Here is a 19,517-nt window from a genome sequence, read left to right as displayed (position 1 = left end):
CTTATTTGGTATACATTTTTATCCTATGTATAACTAATGCAAGCATTAGTTATACACTATTGTGTATTGAGGTGTGTATTACTAATACCTCAAAATTCATGGCATTAGTAATGCAATGAATCTAATGCATGCATTAACATGCTTAAGGATCCTATTACCCCTCAAAAAAATTTCCTCATCCTTTCCAACATATATATTGAGGGGTATTATGTAAAAAATTTTTATTTTTTTTTAGAAATTATGTAATTCATGTTTTTTTTAATACATCAAACCAAACACTGCATAAGAAAAATATAAGCATAACTAATGCAGACATAACTAACACAAACATTACTAATACACCATATTTTGCATTATTCTTATAGACTCTACCAAACGACCCCTAAATCTTTTCCAATATGCATTCAACGACATTATCTTGTGAATATATCGCCAGAATAAGAATTGTGAAAAAAAAAAAATCACCATAGCTCAAATATAAGAATGGGAAACATGACCCCAAGTTTCTGTAGAATAGTTAGCATCAAACGATGAATAGGTCGTGTCAGTACAGGGACGATAAAAACATGACAACTACAACAACGTTTCAGTCCCAAACAAGTTGAGATCGGCTAAATGAGGATATGACAACTACAACAACGTTTCAGTCCCAAACAAGTTGAGATAGGCTATATGAATCCTCATTTCATCGTTTAGCTCATAGTATCATCATCGTGTCCGAAAAACATGAATGAGGATAAATTGTAGGAAAAAAAGGAATGCTCATTACAACCCAGATTCTTCTTTGATGAAAATACAACTGGTATCATTTTGGGGGAAGCAATACATGTACAATATATTCATGGAGTGATGATTACAACAATTATGCCTCAATCTCAAGCAAGTTGGGGTCGTCATGGAACAAGTTATTATTTCTTACTGGGGTAAGAGCACCGGTGCCGATGCGTATAAATAATGCATAATTACAAGAATGGGATACAGTAGTTACTCGAAAAGAATGCACAAATACAAGGGCACGGAGCACACCTTTTACCACTCAGGTCTAGGAACAGCCAAAGCAGCTTCTTATCGAAAAGGCGTTTGGTTTAGGCAATTTCTCAGGCTCGTGTTTTTTGCATGGTAGCTGCTTGAAGAAGGCTTTTACTGCTCCAGTGACCCCATCTTCATTCTCCATAGCCTTAGCTAGCTCAAGCGCCCGCTCCTTCACCTGTGCACCATCTCACTAGTTAATAACCGAAACATTTCTAGCTTGGACATAATTTATATATCCAAAATAGTTCATGAATGAAATACAAAAGCACATGTGACCATGAGTAACTGGTAAAGTTGTTGTCATGTAATCAGGAGGTCACGGGTTCAACCCTTGGAAATAGACTCTGGCAGAAATGCAAGGAAAGACTGCATACAATAGTGGGGCCCTTTCCCGGACCCTGCGCATTGCGGGAGCTTTAGTGCACTTGGCTGCCCTATTTTTTTAGTTCATGAATGAAATAAGAGGATAAGTTTTCAGCCAAGATAACATATAATGACCTTACCAAAAGTCGAGTTCTTTTGTTATCTGTGTTAAATGTGTGACCATCTCATAGTTCATATCAGAAAGGTTTCAAGCTTTGCTCATTGGTCTTCAGCCGAAATAGTTCATGAATGAAATAAGGGGATAAAAGTTTTCAGCCGAGGTGACACATGATTATCTCACCAAAAGTAAGTTCTTTTGTTAACTGTGTTGAGAGTGTGACCATCGCACTAGTTCATCTCAGAAAGGTTTCGAGCTTTGCTCATTGGTTTAAACATCCGATATACACCAAAAGTCAGAGTTGCTTGTTCGGATCTAATAGCTTCAGTCATTAAAGAGAATACACATTTAATTTCCTAAGTTGTGTGGACTCTTCATTTCGATGTCGCACCCCTGTTGGATTCTCAAAAAGACACTACTTTTGGAGAATCCGACACGCACCCGTTGAAATTTTTGAAGAGTCCAAGCAACATAGCTAATTTCTTAATTATGTCTTTAACACGCCCCTTGCGTGCGGACTTGATTCTTTTTTTTGATGAGCTACGCACATAGAAACCTTTTTAATTATAGGTGGTAGCGAGAATAGAACCCAAGATCGTTGTTGTTACCACGTTGAAGTGTGACCATCTCATCTAAATCTGAAGCTGTCAGGAGAGTATACTTTTATTTACTTAATTACGTATCGAACAACTGTCAACTTTTATAAAGACTGGAAATTGGAGAAAGCATTTTATCAGATTAAAGTATAGGGTATGCGCCAAACATAACCGTAAAATACCTGTGGATCAAGCATGAATTTGATTGCATCAACCAGCTTATCAAGTGAAAATTGATCAGCTGGTATGGGTAGAGGGCCTACACCTCTGGCATGCACCCTTTCCCCCCAAAACGGCTGGTCACCAAAGAAAGGGACAATAGTTGTTGGACACTGCAACCAAATAAAGGTGATAAGTTACAAGTAGACCAATAGATAATAGCAGGGAAATGAACATACAACAGAAGCTTGAAATATTACCGCAGCTTTAAGACCAGCAGCAGTTGTTCCAGCACCGCCGTGGTGCACCTGAAAGGAAAATTATCGGGGGTATTAAAGGTTTTCAAAAACTAGAGTTCCTGAATCTCACACTTAGCTCCACAACATAATAACTAGACCAAAAGCAGCTAGCACCAGAGCTAATGTAAGTTTAAACAATAACTAAGCCTTAACCTTAACTAGTTGGTATCATGTATATAGGTCCTTGACTTCCATCGTGTTATGTTATTCGAAGCAAAATCAGTAACGATTTCAATGAGCAAATACACAGTAATGGAGTTGGATAAATCTTCCAAATGAAGCAGAGTACTAATTCATTGAAATGAACAGAAAGGATTATTATGAAGCGAAAAGCTAGCTGAAATACCCCATCGAGCCAACCCCTCATTTCAAAGCAGTTTATAGCTTTACAGCACGATAAAATATTAAGCCCCCAACTGACCAACTCATAGCGCTATTAATTGGAATATGATCTGAACTTGCAAGAACATTACCTATCTGTTCCTTTATCAATTGACAGAATTGAAAAGAAATAAGGTGGCACAAAGATTATGACGAGAGTTACATGCTTTATCACATCCTTCAAGATAGAACTGGTAATCTAACTGCCTTTCCTACCGCAGCAAAGTTTCAAATAGAAATTAGTCAAAGACGGCCACCTGGGCTCACTGAATAATGCATAAGAGCAACTACTCATTTCTAATCCAAACAATTGCTCTATCACGTTAACATTACATATCTGGGCCGACCAGTGTTCCAGACAAATACACACCAGTTGGAGGAGACATCCACAACAGTCAGAGAAATCTTCAAAGTTAGAAGCTTTCGAAATGGAAAAGCAATATGGGCCATGCACAGACTCTTTTTTTAAAAGGGCAGCCTAGTGCACTAAAGCTCCCGCTATGCGCAGAGTCCGGGGAAGGGCCCCACCACACGGGTGTATTGTACGCAGCCTTGCCTTGAATTTCTGCCAGACCCTCTTTTTAATACTTCAGAAATCAATTTTAAAGAAAGTGATGCACTGACAACGAAAGAGAAGTACAATCCCAGTAAGAAACATTATAAGAAATATTTCATTGATCTTAAATTGATTAAAAGAAAGAGCTCCTGATAATATATTCCACTCAATTCATTTCCAAAGGTCCAGCATATACACAAGCCCAAATTATGATCCAGCCTCCTATGCCTCTTGCCCAGGCAACTTGCTACTCTCTTCCTATGTTGACTTAAGCCACTTTTATCTAATTATGAATAGTTTGAAGAAGAAAGAAAAAAAAGTAATGGATATCTTAAAGAACAAAGAAACAAAAAACAAGGTAGTAAAGACTCACCACTGCGGCACACTGTAAGAAAAGCCAATCATGGGGAACATTATCGAGCAAATACACAAAATCTTTTGGTTCCACCACTGGAGACACAAAGAAAAGCAGGTAAAATAAGCTGAGAACCACTCAAAGAGATGATCTACGAATAGTCAAGTACACAAGTGCTGTAGAAAACCAAACAGGTTATTCTCATAAGCAGAATAAAGTAAATGCAGGAGAGAACTTACAGTTTCCAAGGCCACCCCATCCTTTATTAATGATTCCCCTTTGCTTAGTGATTTCGAGTGCTTTAACAATTGTCTCAGTCATTTTCTGTGGATCTTGAACAGGCTGAGAATTGAAGAAATAAGTTAAAAATAGAATATGGATCTGAAGTCGGATATGAAACAGTTATTTGATTTGTAGGACGAGTTTAGCCTGAAGGATTTTTAGAATTGTTTGAATAGCAGACCCTTTCCTGATGAGCATGCATACCATTTTTCTGTTTTGATGTGCACTTAATGTGGAGAAAAGTGTGAAATGAAACAATAAATTGTTGAACACAGTTCGAATTACACACACGTAACACCACTAACCACCGGAATTCAACAGCAAAGGTACAACAACAAGAATACCAATTTTTCAAAGGCTTCCTCGGCAGAACCAAAAAAGCGACAGACGGATACATAAAGCGAGAATTTGATTTGTTTAATTTTCCTTTTTATTTTTGTCGGATTGAGGGAAATGGAGAAGAGGATAGATAGAGAAAATATTATAAAGAAAGCAAGGCTCTGGGAAACTCACAAGACTACCAAATCCAATATATATGGGCTTTGGACCAGCTTCAAGCCAGTTAACAAGTGATTCTGGAGGTTCATAACCCGTCGCAAGATCAAGGAAGCAAAACCCCACCACATCAATCTTAGGCCCCCAATCTGCAGAAGTCAGACAGTACAAAGCTAGAGTTACAACTTTTTTAAAAGAATCAAGGCATCTCATAGGTGTAATTGAATATGGAGGATTTATCATACAGTATTTGAAATATGAACTATTAGACCTTCAGAACAAAGTTAAAGATGAGAAGAGAAAGGACATGTATGTCAGAATAACAGAAAATCTTAAGAATGAATACCTTTTGGTTTAGGAACAAGATGCGGACTCCAAATATATGCATGTGGGATATCCAACTCAGAGCCTTGTGAACCACTTAAATATGTAACTGGTCGTAGTTTCAGTTTTTTCTTTCTAACATCATTTATCAAATCACGTATTCCTAGCCAAATCATGGAGTCAACAATCTGATATGATAGCTGCATAGTTCATTAAAGAGCAAATGTTAACAGAAACCAACCATTTTCGTTCAAGTGGGAAAGATGGGAATGGGAGTCAGAAAAAGAGTACAGCGCAGCATTGCAGCATAAAAGAAACAGTAAACACAAGATACAAAAGGCAGATGCCAAAACCCAACTTACCCTATATCCAGCTGGTTGCTTAACACGGGACAAAGGATGAGGAAATTCTGTAGTTGGCCTGTAAACAAAATGATACTTGCTGATAAGTAAAGGCCAAGATCTAACTTGTCTGCAAGATATCTTAATAGAAGTGAATAAAATGAAAAACTATATAGCTTCTGAAGCCTCTATTACCCAAGCAGACTTACGTCCATGGCATTGTGAAGAATATATGAATTGGGATTTTTAATGCTTCTGCAACATGTACATGCCCTGAGATGGAAATCAATATTAGAAAGACTTACAACTCTTTTATAACATGAACATCTATATACATGCGAAATGTTTGATCAGCAAAAAGACAGTGACATGGAGCCCCCAACAGGTTGAGATGATCTTTTATGAACCGATAAAACTAAGTCAAGCATGCATAACACTGGAACATGCTATACTGTTGCCTGATATACCAAACCCAATGGCCACAAACGTGACTATCAACTAAAGATTCAATTGTATTAGCTGTAACCCACACATGACCACCCTTCAGATCCAACTCCATGCCTTTAACTGCAAGAACTAAACCTTGCACCTCAATCATGTGTATTTACCACCCCATAATAATGCTTCAAACCTAATGAACAAAATTTAACAACTATTCGTCATCATAAAATATGCTCCCAATCAAGATGATATTTCACAGATCTAAAGTAATGGTAGATATTCATGTAAGACATCTTCCAAATGTAAAGAGAAACACACACCTTGCTTACACACTTGTGAGTCATCAACAATAATAATTGAACACACTTGCTGGACTAATATGTGACTACTACTTTTATATATTTAAGCGCTGAGTTCATGAGCACAATCCAACATAAGATTTTAAACAAAATCTCCAATTCACAGTCATTTTTTTCACTATGTGTGAATAACTGTTCCAATTAATAAACTTCTCCAAGACGGTTTCTATTCGGTGATTACAGTCTCTCGGATTGCCAAATGTCATATGAGTGAATCTGTTCTCCACCAAATTGAAGGAGCAAAAATTGAGATATACTATTAACTTTTTGCCCGCACGCTGCAAAGAGAAGGACACATCACAAGCTTGACATACAGATGGAGAGTCTTCCCTACTATACGGGATAATATAATATGTACTGTCCAAGCATTACTCATTTTAGTTGCCCTTTCCAATAAGATAAGGAGCTTATGTATGTGCTTTTCAGTCAGTATCTGAAATATTTATTAAACCAGCTGGAGTAAAATCTTTCTATTGTTTCTTATTAAATATATATTACTATGGATTCAGCCTCTTCAAACAACTTGATGCAAATAACCCGATAAAACTATCAGAATGTACGAGAGTTTGACTACTGAAAATAGGAAAGAAAGGGGGAAAACCAGTATATAAACAAGGAAATGAATTTTATAGCATCAGAAGAGGAGCTTATGATATGAGCTTCAAAGAAAGGGAAATTATCGCTTTAGTTGCTCATTCTAATAACATAAGGAACTTAGGTGTGTGCTTTTCAGTTAGTATCCGAAATATTTATTCAACCTGCTGAAGTAAAATCTTACTATTCATTCTTATTACTTATAATACTATAAATTCAGCCTCTTAAAAAAACTTGATGCAAATAACTTGATAAAAATATCAGCATATACGAGAGTTTGACTAATAATGAAAATAAGAAAGAAAGGGGAAAACCAGTATACAAACAACGAAATGAATTTTAAAAAGTATTGAAGATGTAGATAAACTACTAATCTTACCATATGCTGGGGGATTAGCAATAATTGCATCTGCTTTGAAGGGAACTCCTGTATCCATATCAGGTTCTTTGCAGGCTGGAAGTAGAGAGTATATAATCTCCTTCATCTGATTTCTCTGAGTAGGGATTTCTGAAGGTCCGGAAGGTAAGAATCCTTTGTTTTTTACCATGTCTGTGGATGCAAGAAGAAGAAAATTTACATAATCTGGTCGAACCTATACATTTAATGATTGTAAGAATGAAGGATGCCTACACCAAATATATACTGCCAGATACACCAGCACAAATGCAAGCATGAAATTTATCTCACTAATAATACGTGAGAAGAAGATACATCATACACTAATCCTCAAATTCATGTCCAAAAGAAATCACAAAAAGAAAATCTGCAAAGCAAAGCTAGGGGCAAATGATGCAGTCGATTACAAAGTGACAACTCCCACAGAACACATCTGTAATGAGTTTAAGAAAAAGATGAAGTGCATCCGAGCAATGCAACAAGATGCTTATCTGAATCAGAAAAATAATAAGAAGTTGAAGTGCATGCTTATCATTAAATTCTCCTTGGTGATTATTTATGTCAAGGTTCTCCATAAGCATGTAAACCAAGACAAAGCTGGTTCTCCACCATTTATTTCAGGCTGAGCACAGTGGAAAAGATCATGATGAACAAGCTATCTACAATGTAGTTCAAATTTTATAAAAATAGGAAACATCCATTGACAAATTAACAGCAATCACAAAATGGACAAGCAAGATAGGAGACCTGAAATAGATTGCCAGATCAGTTAGAGAACAAACAGGAACTTAGGAACATACATTCAGCCAAAATTTTTGGATCACCCCCAAGGGGATAGAATTCCAATCCAGCAGTCAAGACAAACTCTTTGAAATTTGCATGGGTCGCCAACCTCACTCGATGGCCAAAATCCTGCATCAACAGTTCTGTCAAGAAACTAACATAGACCACATCATACTCTTTCCACTATGACAAGGATTGACAAATCACAACGAGATCTTTTTTCACTTGTCAAATCCAATTTCTACAACAAAATTCAGGAAAAACAACCAGCAGCAATGCAACAAGATTTGGAAAGGGTTGAGAGGAAGCAGGATGTTGAGTACCAAGATCTAGCGTTCAGAATGTTGGATCTTTATAAATTATTAATATTGCAGCCAAAAGAAAAGGATGGAAACAAGGAAAAGAAAATGTGGCATGGCCATGTTCTATTGCAGAACTTAATACATAGAGAAACAGACACACCTATCAGAAAGATCTGCAAATCCGTTCTTACCAAATTGAGATGCAAAGAGCACCTATATATGTTCTACAAATTAGACACACCCTTAGCTTGTACACATACAATCTGTTTACCAAATGATATTGAAGTACCTGCAGACGCTTGCCAATTGCAGTAAAGGGCTGCACATCACCACGTGTTCCTACAATAAGCATCACAATCTGCATAGGCGGAAAGTATTGAAGTTCTGTTGCATCAAGAGGTTCATCCTCAACGGCAGAATGTACACTTTCAGATCCAGTTCCAAGCACACTGGTGGTTTCAACATCATCCGGGATATCAAATTCCACAGTACCATCATGTTTTACAGTAGCTATTCTCTTCAACAAATTGAGCTGCAGCACTTTTAAGTGGTTAACACGTATCTCACACAGGTAATAGAAATTTTTATCCATCCTTTTTATAAGATAAACGAAAAAGGTATATTATAAAATCAAGTAAATTTATCAGGAAACAACAGAGGATGGACAACCCAAATAATATAATGATGCCATAAACATAAAAGATAGATAGCAATGAAGATATTCCATGTTGACTCTAAGATATAATTAGATTTCTATGAAGAACTATCATGTTTATGAATAAACAAAGAAAAAAAGATAATCCCAACTGTCTTAAAAAAAAAAGGAAAAAAAAAGGATAATCTCAACTGCCATGTTCTAATGAACATGAAGCAATAGACTTTTGAGTGCATGGCTTGTCTTTATCCACTCAGCTACAACCCTTATGTATTTAATTTTCTATTTAATCAAGATTTTCCCAAACCCACTTGTGGGATTACACGGGGTATGTTGTTATTTAATCATGATTTGGCCTGGTTGAACAACACAATATTTAGGAAAAGTTATCTTTGGTAAAAGAATTGCTTGATTCGTTACCAAATGTACACACTTAATGTTTTAATTGCTAAGTGCGCACACTCTTCAAATTAGCACCCACAAATGGGCCAGTTTGACCTTGGATTGAAGTGAAAGGTTGAAAAGGGGTAATAGAGCTCCAATTAACTACAGGTTGTTTCCTGTTTGTTTCCAATTGTTTTGGAGCTCCACTGACAGGACTTATTACTAGAGAAAACCCAAGCAATTCACTCATAACAGAAAGCAATGATGATAGACAAAAAAAATAGCAAACGACCGTGTCTACCTCTTGCAACATAGTTTGCTATACCCTGAGATATAAGTTGTCAATGTTCTTTTGTAGTCCAAGGAATATCCGGTATGATTCGACTCCTCTTTTTCTATTTAGGCCGCTAGTGACCTTTACAGGAAACATACTTTTGAGTCAAATTGTGCTAATATATATAGATTAATGTAGGAATCACTAAATCCTCCATCCTTATATTTCTTTAGGGTACGATTACTCTTCTCTTTCTTTAGCCCTCTAAAGCCTAACTGGTTTGCACTTTATTAAGGCCTTAATCTTAATTAATCATATCTCATTCGTCATTAAGTCTGTTTCTTAATCTTAATCATTAAGTGCGTTTATTTTTTTAATTCTACAGCCACTTAATGGGTCTGAGTAGATCTGGATGATTCAGATTTATAACAAAGCCCCAATATCATTAAGATGTTTATTCAAGGATTTCTATAAAGATGACACCTTCAACTCTAACCGTCCCGCCCACTATTATCAACTATCGCTGCTGCCGCCCGCCATTATCATCCACCACCCATAATCACCATTCTCAGCCACAACCACCACCTCCACTAATCACTGCAATGAGTCATCACCGCCATTTACAATCATCGCCACAACTATCCAGTATCCATCAACATTAGCTACTAACCACAACCAACAACATCAGGCAGCATCATCTCCAACCAGAAGGGGTAAGCACCACCTACGTGCTCGAACTCTTCGCTTTCGGTGCCGCATCCGTTTCAACACGACATTGATGCGGGATCCCCACCTGGTCAACCAATTTCGGGTGCTTTGACCAAGATCGACGGAGAAATTTCGGACAAATTCAATGATTTTTGTAATCAAATCAAAAGCTAAGGTAAAACGGATAATATATAGAAATTTCTACATCATTCCTTCTCCTTTAATCAAATCACTTCTTTTTAATTTTTACGTCTTTATGTCAATGAAAACAAATAAAGCCAAAGTGAATCCTTCAGGAAAACAGACTTTTGAGTCTAATGGCACTATTTTATAAAGATTAATGTTAGGATTCACTAAACCCCATTTTCATATTCGGCCTATAATAGCCTGTGAAAAGCTAAGTGCAGACGGTGAGGAAAAAGGAAAGACAACAACAACAACAAACCCAGTGTATTCCCACTTAGTGGGGTCTGGGGGGGGGTAAGATGTACGCAGTCCATACCTCTACCTCTGATGAAGTAGAAAGGCTGTTTCCGAAAGACCCCCGGCTCAAGTCACGAGATATCACACAACACATAGTACAGCACAGAAGCAGATGACATAACATAGATACGGCACCCATAAGGAATATAAAACAGAGTAAAGCAGGAATGCAGGAATATACAGCAAAGGAAAGCACACATATTCGTAATAAACATGGAACACGGAACACGGAACATTGAATACGGAATCATAACAGGAATACACCCCCACCAATTTATTCCCTACACTAGCGACCCGAACTGGCCCTAATCCTCTGCCGTAATTCGCATCTTCCATACCTTCCTATCTAGGGTCATGTCCTCGGTGAGCTGTAACTGTTCCATGTCCCGCCTAATCACCTCACCCCAGTACTTCTTCGGTCTACCCCTACCCCGTCTAAAACCATCCAACGCTAGCCTCTCACACCTACGGACCGGGGCATCCGTGCCCCTCCTCTTCACGTGTCCGAACCATCTCAATCGTGCTTCCCGCATCTTACACTCCACTGAAGTCACACCAACCTTCTCCCGGATAGTCTCATTCCGAACTCTATCCCCTCGGGTCAGTCCACACATCCAGCGCAACATCCGCATTTCTGCCACCTTCATTCTTTGGATGTGGGAGTTCTTAACTGGCCAACACTCCGCTCCATACAGCAAGGCCGGACGGACTACCACCCTATAGAATTTGCCTTTAAGCTTGGGCGGCACCTTCTTATCACACAGCACCCCCGATGCGAGTTTCCACTTCATCCATCCCGCCCCAATACGGTGCGAGACATCCTCGTCAATCTCACCGTTACTCTGGATCACGGACCCGAGATACTTGAACTTATCCCTCTTCCCTACCTCCTGTGCTTCTAGCCTCACTACTACCTCATTCTCCCGCCTCACGTCATTAAACTTACATTCCACATACTCTGTCTTGGTTCTGCTCACCCTGAACCCTTTAGACTCCAGAGTTTGCCTCCACAACTCTAATTTGTCATTCACCCCCCCTCGAGTCTCATCTATCAGGACTACATCGTCTGCAAAAAGCATACACCACGGCACCTCCCCTTGGATACGCCGCGTCAACACATCCATTACTAACGCAAACAAAAAGGGACTAAGAGTAGATCCCTGATGCAATCCTGTCAGGACAGTGAAATGCTCTGAGTCTCCTCCCGCCGTCCTCACCTGGGTTTTCGCTCCCTCATACATATCCTTAATTACTCTGATATATGCCTGCGGTACTCCACTCACCTCCAGGCATCTCCAAAGTACTTCCCTGGGGACTTTGTCGTACGCCTTTTCCAGGTCGATGAACACCATGTGCAGATCCTTCTTCCTCTCCCTATACTGCTCCACCAACCTCCGTACCAGGTGGATTGCCTCCGTCGTCGAGCGGCCGGGCATAAATCCGAACTGATTTTCCGAGATAGACACTATCCGTCTCAGCCTCACCTCGACCACTCTCTCCCAGATCTTCATAGAGTGACTCAGTAACTTAATCCCCCTATAGTTATTGCAACACTGAATGTCCCCCTTATTCTTATAGAGGGGGATCATGGTACTCCACCTCCACGCCTCGGGCATCTTTGCCGTCCTGAAAATTTCATTGAACAATGCAGTCAACCACCTTACACCAGCCTCTCCAACGAACTTCCAAAACTCCACCGGTATCTCATCCGGCCCCGTCGCCCTACCCCTTCGCATCCTGCGGACTGCCTGTCTAACCTCGTCTACCTTAAAACGTCTACAATAGCTAAAATCCCGACACTCCCCTGAGTGCTCCAGTTCCCCTAACACAATAGCTCTGTCCCCCTCGTCATTCAAGAGCCTATGAAAGTACGACTGCCATCTCTTCTTTATGTGGCCGTCCTCCACCAACACTCTACCGTCCTCCCCCTTAATGCACCTCACCTGATCGAGGTCACGACCCTTCCTCTCCCTAGCCTTTGCGAGTCGGAACAACTTTTTCTCCCCTCCTTTCCTCTGTAACCCTGCATACAAGCTCTCAAAAGCGGCCGTCTTAGCTGCCGTGACCGCTGACTTCGCCTCCTTCCTCGCTAGCTTGTACTCTTTCCTGTTTACCCGCTTCTCTTCTTCGTCCTTACTTTCCACCAACTTAGCATACGCCTCTTTCTTGGTCTCCACTTTCTTCCCCACCTCTTCATTCCACCACCAATCTCCCCGATGATGTCCGGCCCGGCCCCTAGAAACACCCAACACCTCCCTTGCATTCTCCCTGATGCACGTTGCCGCCCTGTCCCACATATTATCCACATCCCCCCTACACTCCCACACCCCCATTCCCGCCAACCTCTCCCCTATCTCCCACGCATTCACCGGCGTCAAACCGCCCCACTTAATTCTCGGTCTACACTCCTCACTCCTCCTCTTTCTATTCTTCTTTATACCCAAATCCATAACCAAGAGCCTATGTTGGGTCGAAAGATTCTCACTCGGGATGACTTTACAGTCTCTACACAACGCCCTATCCCCTTTCCTAAGCAACAAAAAGTCAATCTGGGTCCTGGCTATCGCGCTCCGAAAAGTGATCAGGTGCTCGTCCTTCTTCGGGAAGCCCGAGTTCACCACCACCAGCCCAAACGCCCTCGCAAACTCCAATAGGGTCGCCCCCTCTTCATTTCTCTCCCCAAAACCAAAACCACCATGCACATCCCCAAAGCCTCCCGGTAGCGCCCCGATGTGCCCGTTGAAATCCCCCGCTACCACAATCTTCTCCGAACTGGGCACGCCTCTCACCACGTCCTCCAAAGCCTCCCAGAACCGCATCTTCTCCTCCCCCTCCGATCCCACATGCGGCGCATAGGCACTACACACGTTCAGGGTAAACCCCCGAATGACCAACTTAATAGTCATCAACCTATCGTTGATCCTCTTCACCTCCACTATTTAGAATTGCAACGGAGAGCTTGAAATCCAATGCTAACTTTGTGGCTAGCTCCCGGGTCTTAACTTTTATCATGTAGTGAAGCTAGCGTATCTACTTTTGAGTTCCTTGCATCTTCTTGATGTTGGTAATGACACAAATTACTTCATCAAAAATAAAATAAAATCCAATTGTAACGATGAGTCAAAGGGCAAAGGTGAAGTCTTGCTTGTTTCGCAGTTGGATAAGTTGTTTCACACAATATGACAGAGTTGATTTGGTTATTTGTCTTGACACTATCGACAGAAGCTCACACCAAAATTCTCTCTCTTGTTTCAACTCAATATAGGTGAATAGCCCCATTCACATGAGTGAATCATAGAATGGCTAGTTAATATACTAGGCTAGACATGGAAACCTGAACTCAGATGAAGTTTACACGTGGCTGGCTAGTATATATGTGGCACTTTTAAGGCTACAGAATATTTGCGGTAACAAGTTAGACTAATGACCCTCCGGTCTTCCTTCTAAGTAGTTAATATGATCTACTCCCTGAATCTATATAGGCAAAAGCTCTACCCGTTATCATATTTAGCATGACCAAAGTAAATCGTTAACTCAGTTCGCAAACAAGATTCGGCAATAGTTTGCCTGCATAACCGATTGTCCATCATTAGCACATTGATGCAGGTCTGCCAGTTCCCTTTCTTTCATATTGTACATTATGCGAAAACGTCAAAGTACTTAAAACACACTAACTTCCACCCTTCACAAAACTTGGGAAGATGGGCAGAATATGCACTTCTTTCATTAGACCCCACCTTTTAACTCCAAAAACCTCATCTTTCCTTCCACAATCAATACTTCATATTATTACTATCAAATAATGCCGTGGTAACCATACAAATAATGTTTAGTCAATGATCTGTACCATTACTATCAAATAATGTTATGGCAACCATACAAATAATGTTTCGTCAGTTTCATATTAGTAGAATGGTTAATCAGTTAGCCGGATGACCACAACATTATCTGGTTGTTTTTTATAAGAATCACCTATACAATACTTCAAAACCAATTTTTTGACGCTTATCCCAACCCTAATTTGCAACTGCAAGGTCTTTTTGTGTCTTCTTAACTTTTTTCCAGTCTTTAGCCTTAGATATATATGGCAAAGATTTAAACCACTCCTTCCTTTTGCTGCAACTTTAGTCTTTATTGTCCATAAGAATGCAGTTGACTGACTTTAGCGGTGTCAAGAGTTCATTCTGCTATGGCTTCTGAAGATTCACTAGGATCATTCTTGGATATAGGTCATAAACACATATAGAGGCTAAGTAAAAGAAAGTAGAGAAGACCTCTCCTTTCAAGCCTCTGACCCTTGTAAACCAAACTCGGGGGTAATTTGCCTCTTTTTTTCTCCAGGGCACTTATCAATCAATCTTATTTCACTGGCTCGACAAGAATACATAATTGAGATGTGCATCGATATTTAAATCCTTACTGAGCAGGCAAAGGGTCCAAAAGATACATATCAAGAAACAAGCTCAATTTCAAATCCAGCACTACTTTATCCAGATAAATAACCAACTAGCTTGGGATTGGATATGTTCTTTTATACAATTTGAATGCATGAATGTTGTAATTTTTTCTATTTTAGGAAGGAGTAATGTTTTTCGGGGTGGGATTAAATTGTAAAGGACGCATCTCCAAACAAATTAGAAAATTCTGAGAGCAAATTAGTTCTCCCTACACCACTCAAATGGCATTGGCATGTTTATTTAGGAGGAACTTGAACATAGGTTCTTGAGCTTTTGTCACTGGGTACAAGGTCCATTTCTCCTGACAAAGATTCTACCATTTTGCAGTCAAGAAATGCATGCTTTGCGGCAAGCAACCAAATAGGATGGACATTCACATCTTTCCTACCAATATTACAGGAGTAATCACAACGCTACAGTGGAATGTGTTTGCATAGAAGCCACATTCCAGATTCTGGATAACAAATGAAGAGTCTTGGCAATCAGATTGTTTAGATAGGAAGTTACAATAATAAGCTTAAAGAAAGAAAGCAAGGGAAAATGGAAAAGAATGCAAGCAATGTTCAGCAGAAGGGAAGAGAATAATAAGGGTGCAAAAAAAAATCATGACATGACGTATTTATCAAAAAGAAAACTGATATATTTATCATAAAGAAAAAGAAATACACTTGATGTGAAGTGACGAAATAATTATGCATTATACCTTTTGTTGTTCAGAAATTTTATTATCAAAAATTTTTGCTGCCTCTTGAGCAAATCCGCTACTATGCCTCGGTGTCTCAGTTTTTGATCTTCCCAACTTAAGATGATCTGAAGGTGATTGTGGCTTGTCAGAACTCGAAATCTCTTGAGGCACCGTATTTACTCTGGTAAGTTCCATCGGAGGGGTCCCTAGCATATTAAATTGCAAGCTTGCAGTCAGCTTCAGATGGTCCGTTTCAAAAAGCTTCAGAAGTCACAGTAATCAACTGCATTTTCAGTTGCACAACTCATAAACATTCTTTTTCTAATGATTACGCAAAACACAGTACTAGAATTTGGCAATGCAATAGTTGGTGAGACCTACTTGCAGAAATTCCTTCCCATTTCAGATCAAGGACATATGTTTTTTTTTCAAATTTAAGAGAAAAATGCATGTCATTGCAAAGTAAAAAAAATCCCCTCCTCTCATTGACTGTCAGACATTGAAAAAGCAAGATTACGCAAGAAATTGTTCATCTACTTTGTCTACAAAGGGAGAAACAAAGAACTTTTGACAGATATAAGCAACACAAACCTTTGAATCGACCCACAAGAAAAAAATCTCAAGATCTAAGCATTAAAAACGGCATGGAGGCTCACACGTGATTATAAGGATAAAGATCAAAATTAGTAACCTCTGTCCCATTTTATGTGATCTTCTTTCCTTTTTAGTTTTTCCTATTTGGAATTTTATTTTAATCTTGAGATCACCATTTTGCTCTTACTAACATGAATTGCCAGAACACCACTCAATATAAAAGCTGATTCATTATTAGAGAGAATGATAAAGGAGCATGTCGATCTCTTACCATCCCTCGTTAAATTGTTATCTTGCTAGATGGTGAATAATGGTACTTTGCATACATTAGCTTATGTATCAAAAGACTTCCTTTGTTACTTTTTGTCAAATTCCTCTCTAGTCAAAACATTCATATAAATTGAGATGCTGAGAGTAACAAGTATTGCAGTTCAGATCAACGGATGGGGGTTGCGACACACTAATCTAGCACTGATCCTCAGTAACGAAGAGAAAAAAATTTAAACTTGCAAAAATTCAGCTAGCCAGTAGAAAATATAGATAACCTCTAGTTCTTTTTAATTTTATTTTACACAATATCAGTCTGGAATAAGCTTAAGGGGAGCAACATGGACAGCATATATCCATTCATATAGCCAATCCCAACTTGCTCGAATTTGAGGCATAGTTGTTGTTTGTTTGCTTGCTTGTTTATAGATTCATCTACTAAAATGTCACAAAATAGCTTCCACAATGACAGACGTAAATATACTATTCCCTGCATCGCAATATAAGCGTCTCATTTTCCTTTTCCGTTTGTCCTAGAAGCAGTCTCTTTCTATATTAGTATATTTAGTAAGTTTTCCCGTTCCAACATGGCAAGTTTAAAACCACAAGATTTAAAGGACTACACAAGAACTTTAAGATCACAAGATTCAGAAATCTCTCCGTACCCAATCAAACTAAGACACTTAGATTGAAACGGAGGGAGTACTACGTTTTATATTACTTGGCCTTGTTCAACCCATACACCCCTTAATAAAGTTTTAATTAGAGGTGTATTTTACTAAACTAACCTTATTAATGATGTTCTAGTACTCTAAATTTGACTACTATTACTTTATTTAGTTATTTAACACTAAGGTCAGCATGAAAAAAAAAGTAATAAAATTTTCTCCTACGAAAGATCACTACTACCTCTGTCTCATTTTAGTTGGTCATCTTACTAAAAATAAATGTCTCATATTAATTGATTACTTCCTAAATCAGAATAGAATTGATTAATTTTTTCACATTTTACCGATACAATTAATAGCATACATTAAATTTTAACAATTACAATTCTAATGTGCATTCCTATATCCAATGAATATCATTAACATGTGTAAACCCTGTAAAATGAAATGTGCCCAACTAAAATAGTACGGAGGGAGCATTAATTTCCAATTATGTAGCACTATACTACTCGCTCCATTCGCTTTTAATTGTCACATTTTGACTTGACACACTATAATTAATGAATTCTATCCTATCCTGATTTAGTAAGTAATCAACTAAAATTGGATGGAGGGAGTATTGCTTGTTCGCTTTTACTTATCACTAATTTTCTAATTAGATTTCTACTTTTAATTATCGTTTTTGACATGAAGGGGAGCCTTGGAGTAACTTGCTTCCATGTGACCAGGAGGCCACGGGTTCAAACCTTGGAAACAACCTATGGCAGAAATACAAGGTAAGGTTGCATACAATACACCCTTGTGGTGGGCCTTTCCCGACACCGCGCATAGCAGTAGCTTCCGGGCTGCCCTTTTTAATTGTCATTTTTGACATATCAAGAGAATGACAGTTTTTTTTTTTCCTATTTTGCTCTTCACATTAATTTTTTTTTTTCAAATTAATTTTAAGATAGGATGTAAACGTTTATTATGCTAAAACAGTCATGTTATTAATTGTCCAAAGTAAAAAAGCTACAAGTAAAAGCGAACAAAGAGAGTATTTCTGAGGCTAGTAAAGAGTCCTTTCAGTGGCCCAAAAAAAATACAAACAAACCTGAAGCGTCGTCAATGACTACGCCATTGGTAACTGAGCCACCACCAACTGCCTCTCTGCTGTCCACGTCAGCACCACCAGTATTACGGTCATTTCCATTGTCAACGGTGACGGATACTTCGCCGGAGCTCAACCGATCCAATTTCGCCGGCGATTCATCCATCGGCGGTTCGACTAACTCCGGCGAAGTTTGTTTCTGATGATCCAGATTCTTCTAGAAACTTCTTATAGATACAATTTGCGCAAAGGTTTTAGAGAGAGAGAGAAATGGTTTGAATTTGTGGTGAATTAATTCGAAAGATTAATAGAAAAAGGAATAAGAGCTGGAATTCAATGGAGGACAACGAAGCGCAAAGGGTGGGTGTCTAATTTTGTAAACAAGCTCAATTGTGATTTGTGATTGAGTGCGCTAAATAAACTTTCATTAATGTGTTCGAGCCAGAATACTGACTCCTTCAATGCATGATGATACGAATTAGTCGAATGGTAATTTTATAACTAAGCTCTATTGTGATTTAGTAGGCTATATAAACTTTCATTAATCAATTCGAGCCCAGATACGAAGAATGAGCACTTCAATGCGCGATTCGAATTAGTCGGGTGGGTAATTTTGTAACTAAACTCTATTGTGATTTAGTGAGCTATATAAACTTTCATTAATCGATTCGAGCCAGATACGGAGAATGAGCCCTCCAGTGCGCGATTCAAATTAGTTGGATGGGTAATTTTGTAACTAAGCTCAATTGTGATTTACTGCGCTAGATAAACTTTCATTAATCGGTTCGAGCCGGATACAGAGAATGAGCCCTCCAGTGTGCGATTCAAATTAGTTGGGTGGGTAATTTTGTAACTAAGCTCAATTGTGATTTAGTGCGCTACATAAACTTTCATTAATCGGTTCGAGCTGGATACGAAGAATGAGCCCTCCTGTGCACGATTCGAATTAGTTGGGTGGATAATTTTGTAACTAAGCTCAATTGTGATTTAGTGTGCTACATAAACTTTCATTAATCCGTTCGAGCCCGGATATGGAGAACGAGCCCTTCAGTGCGCGATTCAAATTAATCGGGCG

General features: G+C 38.9%; 1 protein-coding gene across 3 annotated transcripts; it reads right to left on the bottom strand.

Moving 5' to 3' along the window:
• Nucleotides 1–714: 714 nt before the first annotated feature.
• On the bottom strand, nt 715–18,940 carry LOC107873628 (sterol 3-beta-glucosyltransferase UGT80A2). Of its 3 annotated transcripts, none has more exons than XM_016720547.2 (14): nt 18,446–18,940; nt 15,842–16,029; nt 8,467–8,709; nt 7,893–8,004; nt 7,075–7,245; nt 5,511–5,574; nt 5,323–5,380; nt 4,983–5,160; nt 4,655–4,785; nt 4,099–4,201; nt 3,878–3,954; nt 2,529–2,576; nt 2,292–2,441; nt 715–1,207 (listed from the first exon to the last, which is right to left on the bottom strand). In XM_016720547.2, the coding sequence occupies exons 1-14, from the start codon at nt 18,606–18,608 to the stop codon at nt 1,043–1,045; spliced, it is 1,851 nt and encodes a 616-aa protein (XP_016576033.1). In that variant the 5' UTR covers nt 18,609–18,940; the 3' UTR covers nt 715–1,042. The 3 variants fall into 3 exon arrangements, with proteins under 3 accessions (XP_016576033.1, XP_016576036.1, XP_047269396.1); XM_016720550.2 differs by having other exon boundaries at nt 15,842–16,084; nt 18,465–18,654; XM_047413440.1 differs by lacking the exons at nt 715–1,207; nt 2,292–2,441; nt 2,529–2,576 and adding an exon at nt 2,583–3,163 and having other exon boundaries at nt 18,446–18,928.
• Nucleotides 18,941–19,517: the final 577 nt, after the last annotated feature.

Source organism: Capsicum annuum, chromosome 6 (genome assembly GCF_002878395.1).
Source record: "Capsicum annuum cultivar UCD-10X-F1 chromosome 6, UCD10Xv1.1, whole genome shotgun sequence".
Lineage (NCBI taxonomy): Eukaryota > Viridiplantae > Streptophyta > Magnoliopsida > Solanales > Solanaceae > Capsicum > Capsicum annuum.
Note: the sequence above shows the minus strand (reverse complement) of the source record. Positions and strands in the feature narration are given on the sequence as shown.

Excerpts from the sequence above, each read along its gene's own strand:
- LOC107873628 (XM_016720550.2), bottom strand. The coding sequence starts at position 18,608 with ATGGATGAATCGCCGGCGAAATTGGATCGGTTGAGCTCCGGCGAAGTA. Across the intron at positions 8,005-8,466 it reads CAATTGGCAAGCGTCTGCAG|GATTTTGGCCATCGAGTGAG; the intron begins GTACTTCAATAT and ends CTGTTGATGCAG. Across the intron at positions 2,442-2,528 it reads CTGCTGGTCTTAAAGCTGCG|TGTCCAACAACTATTGTCCC; the intron begins GTAATATTTCAA and ends ATTTGGTTGCAG.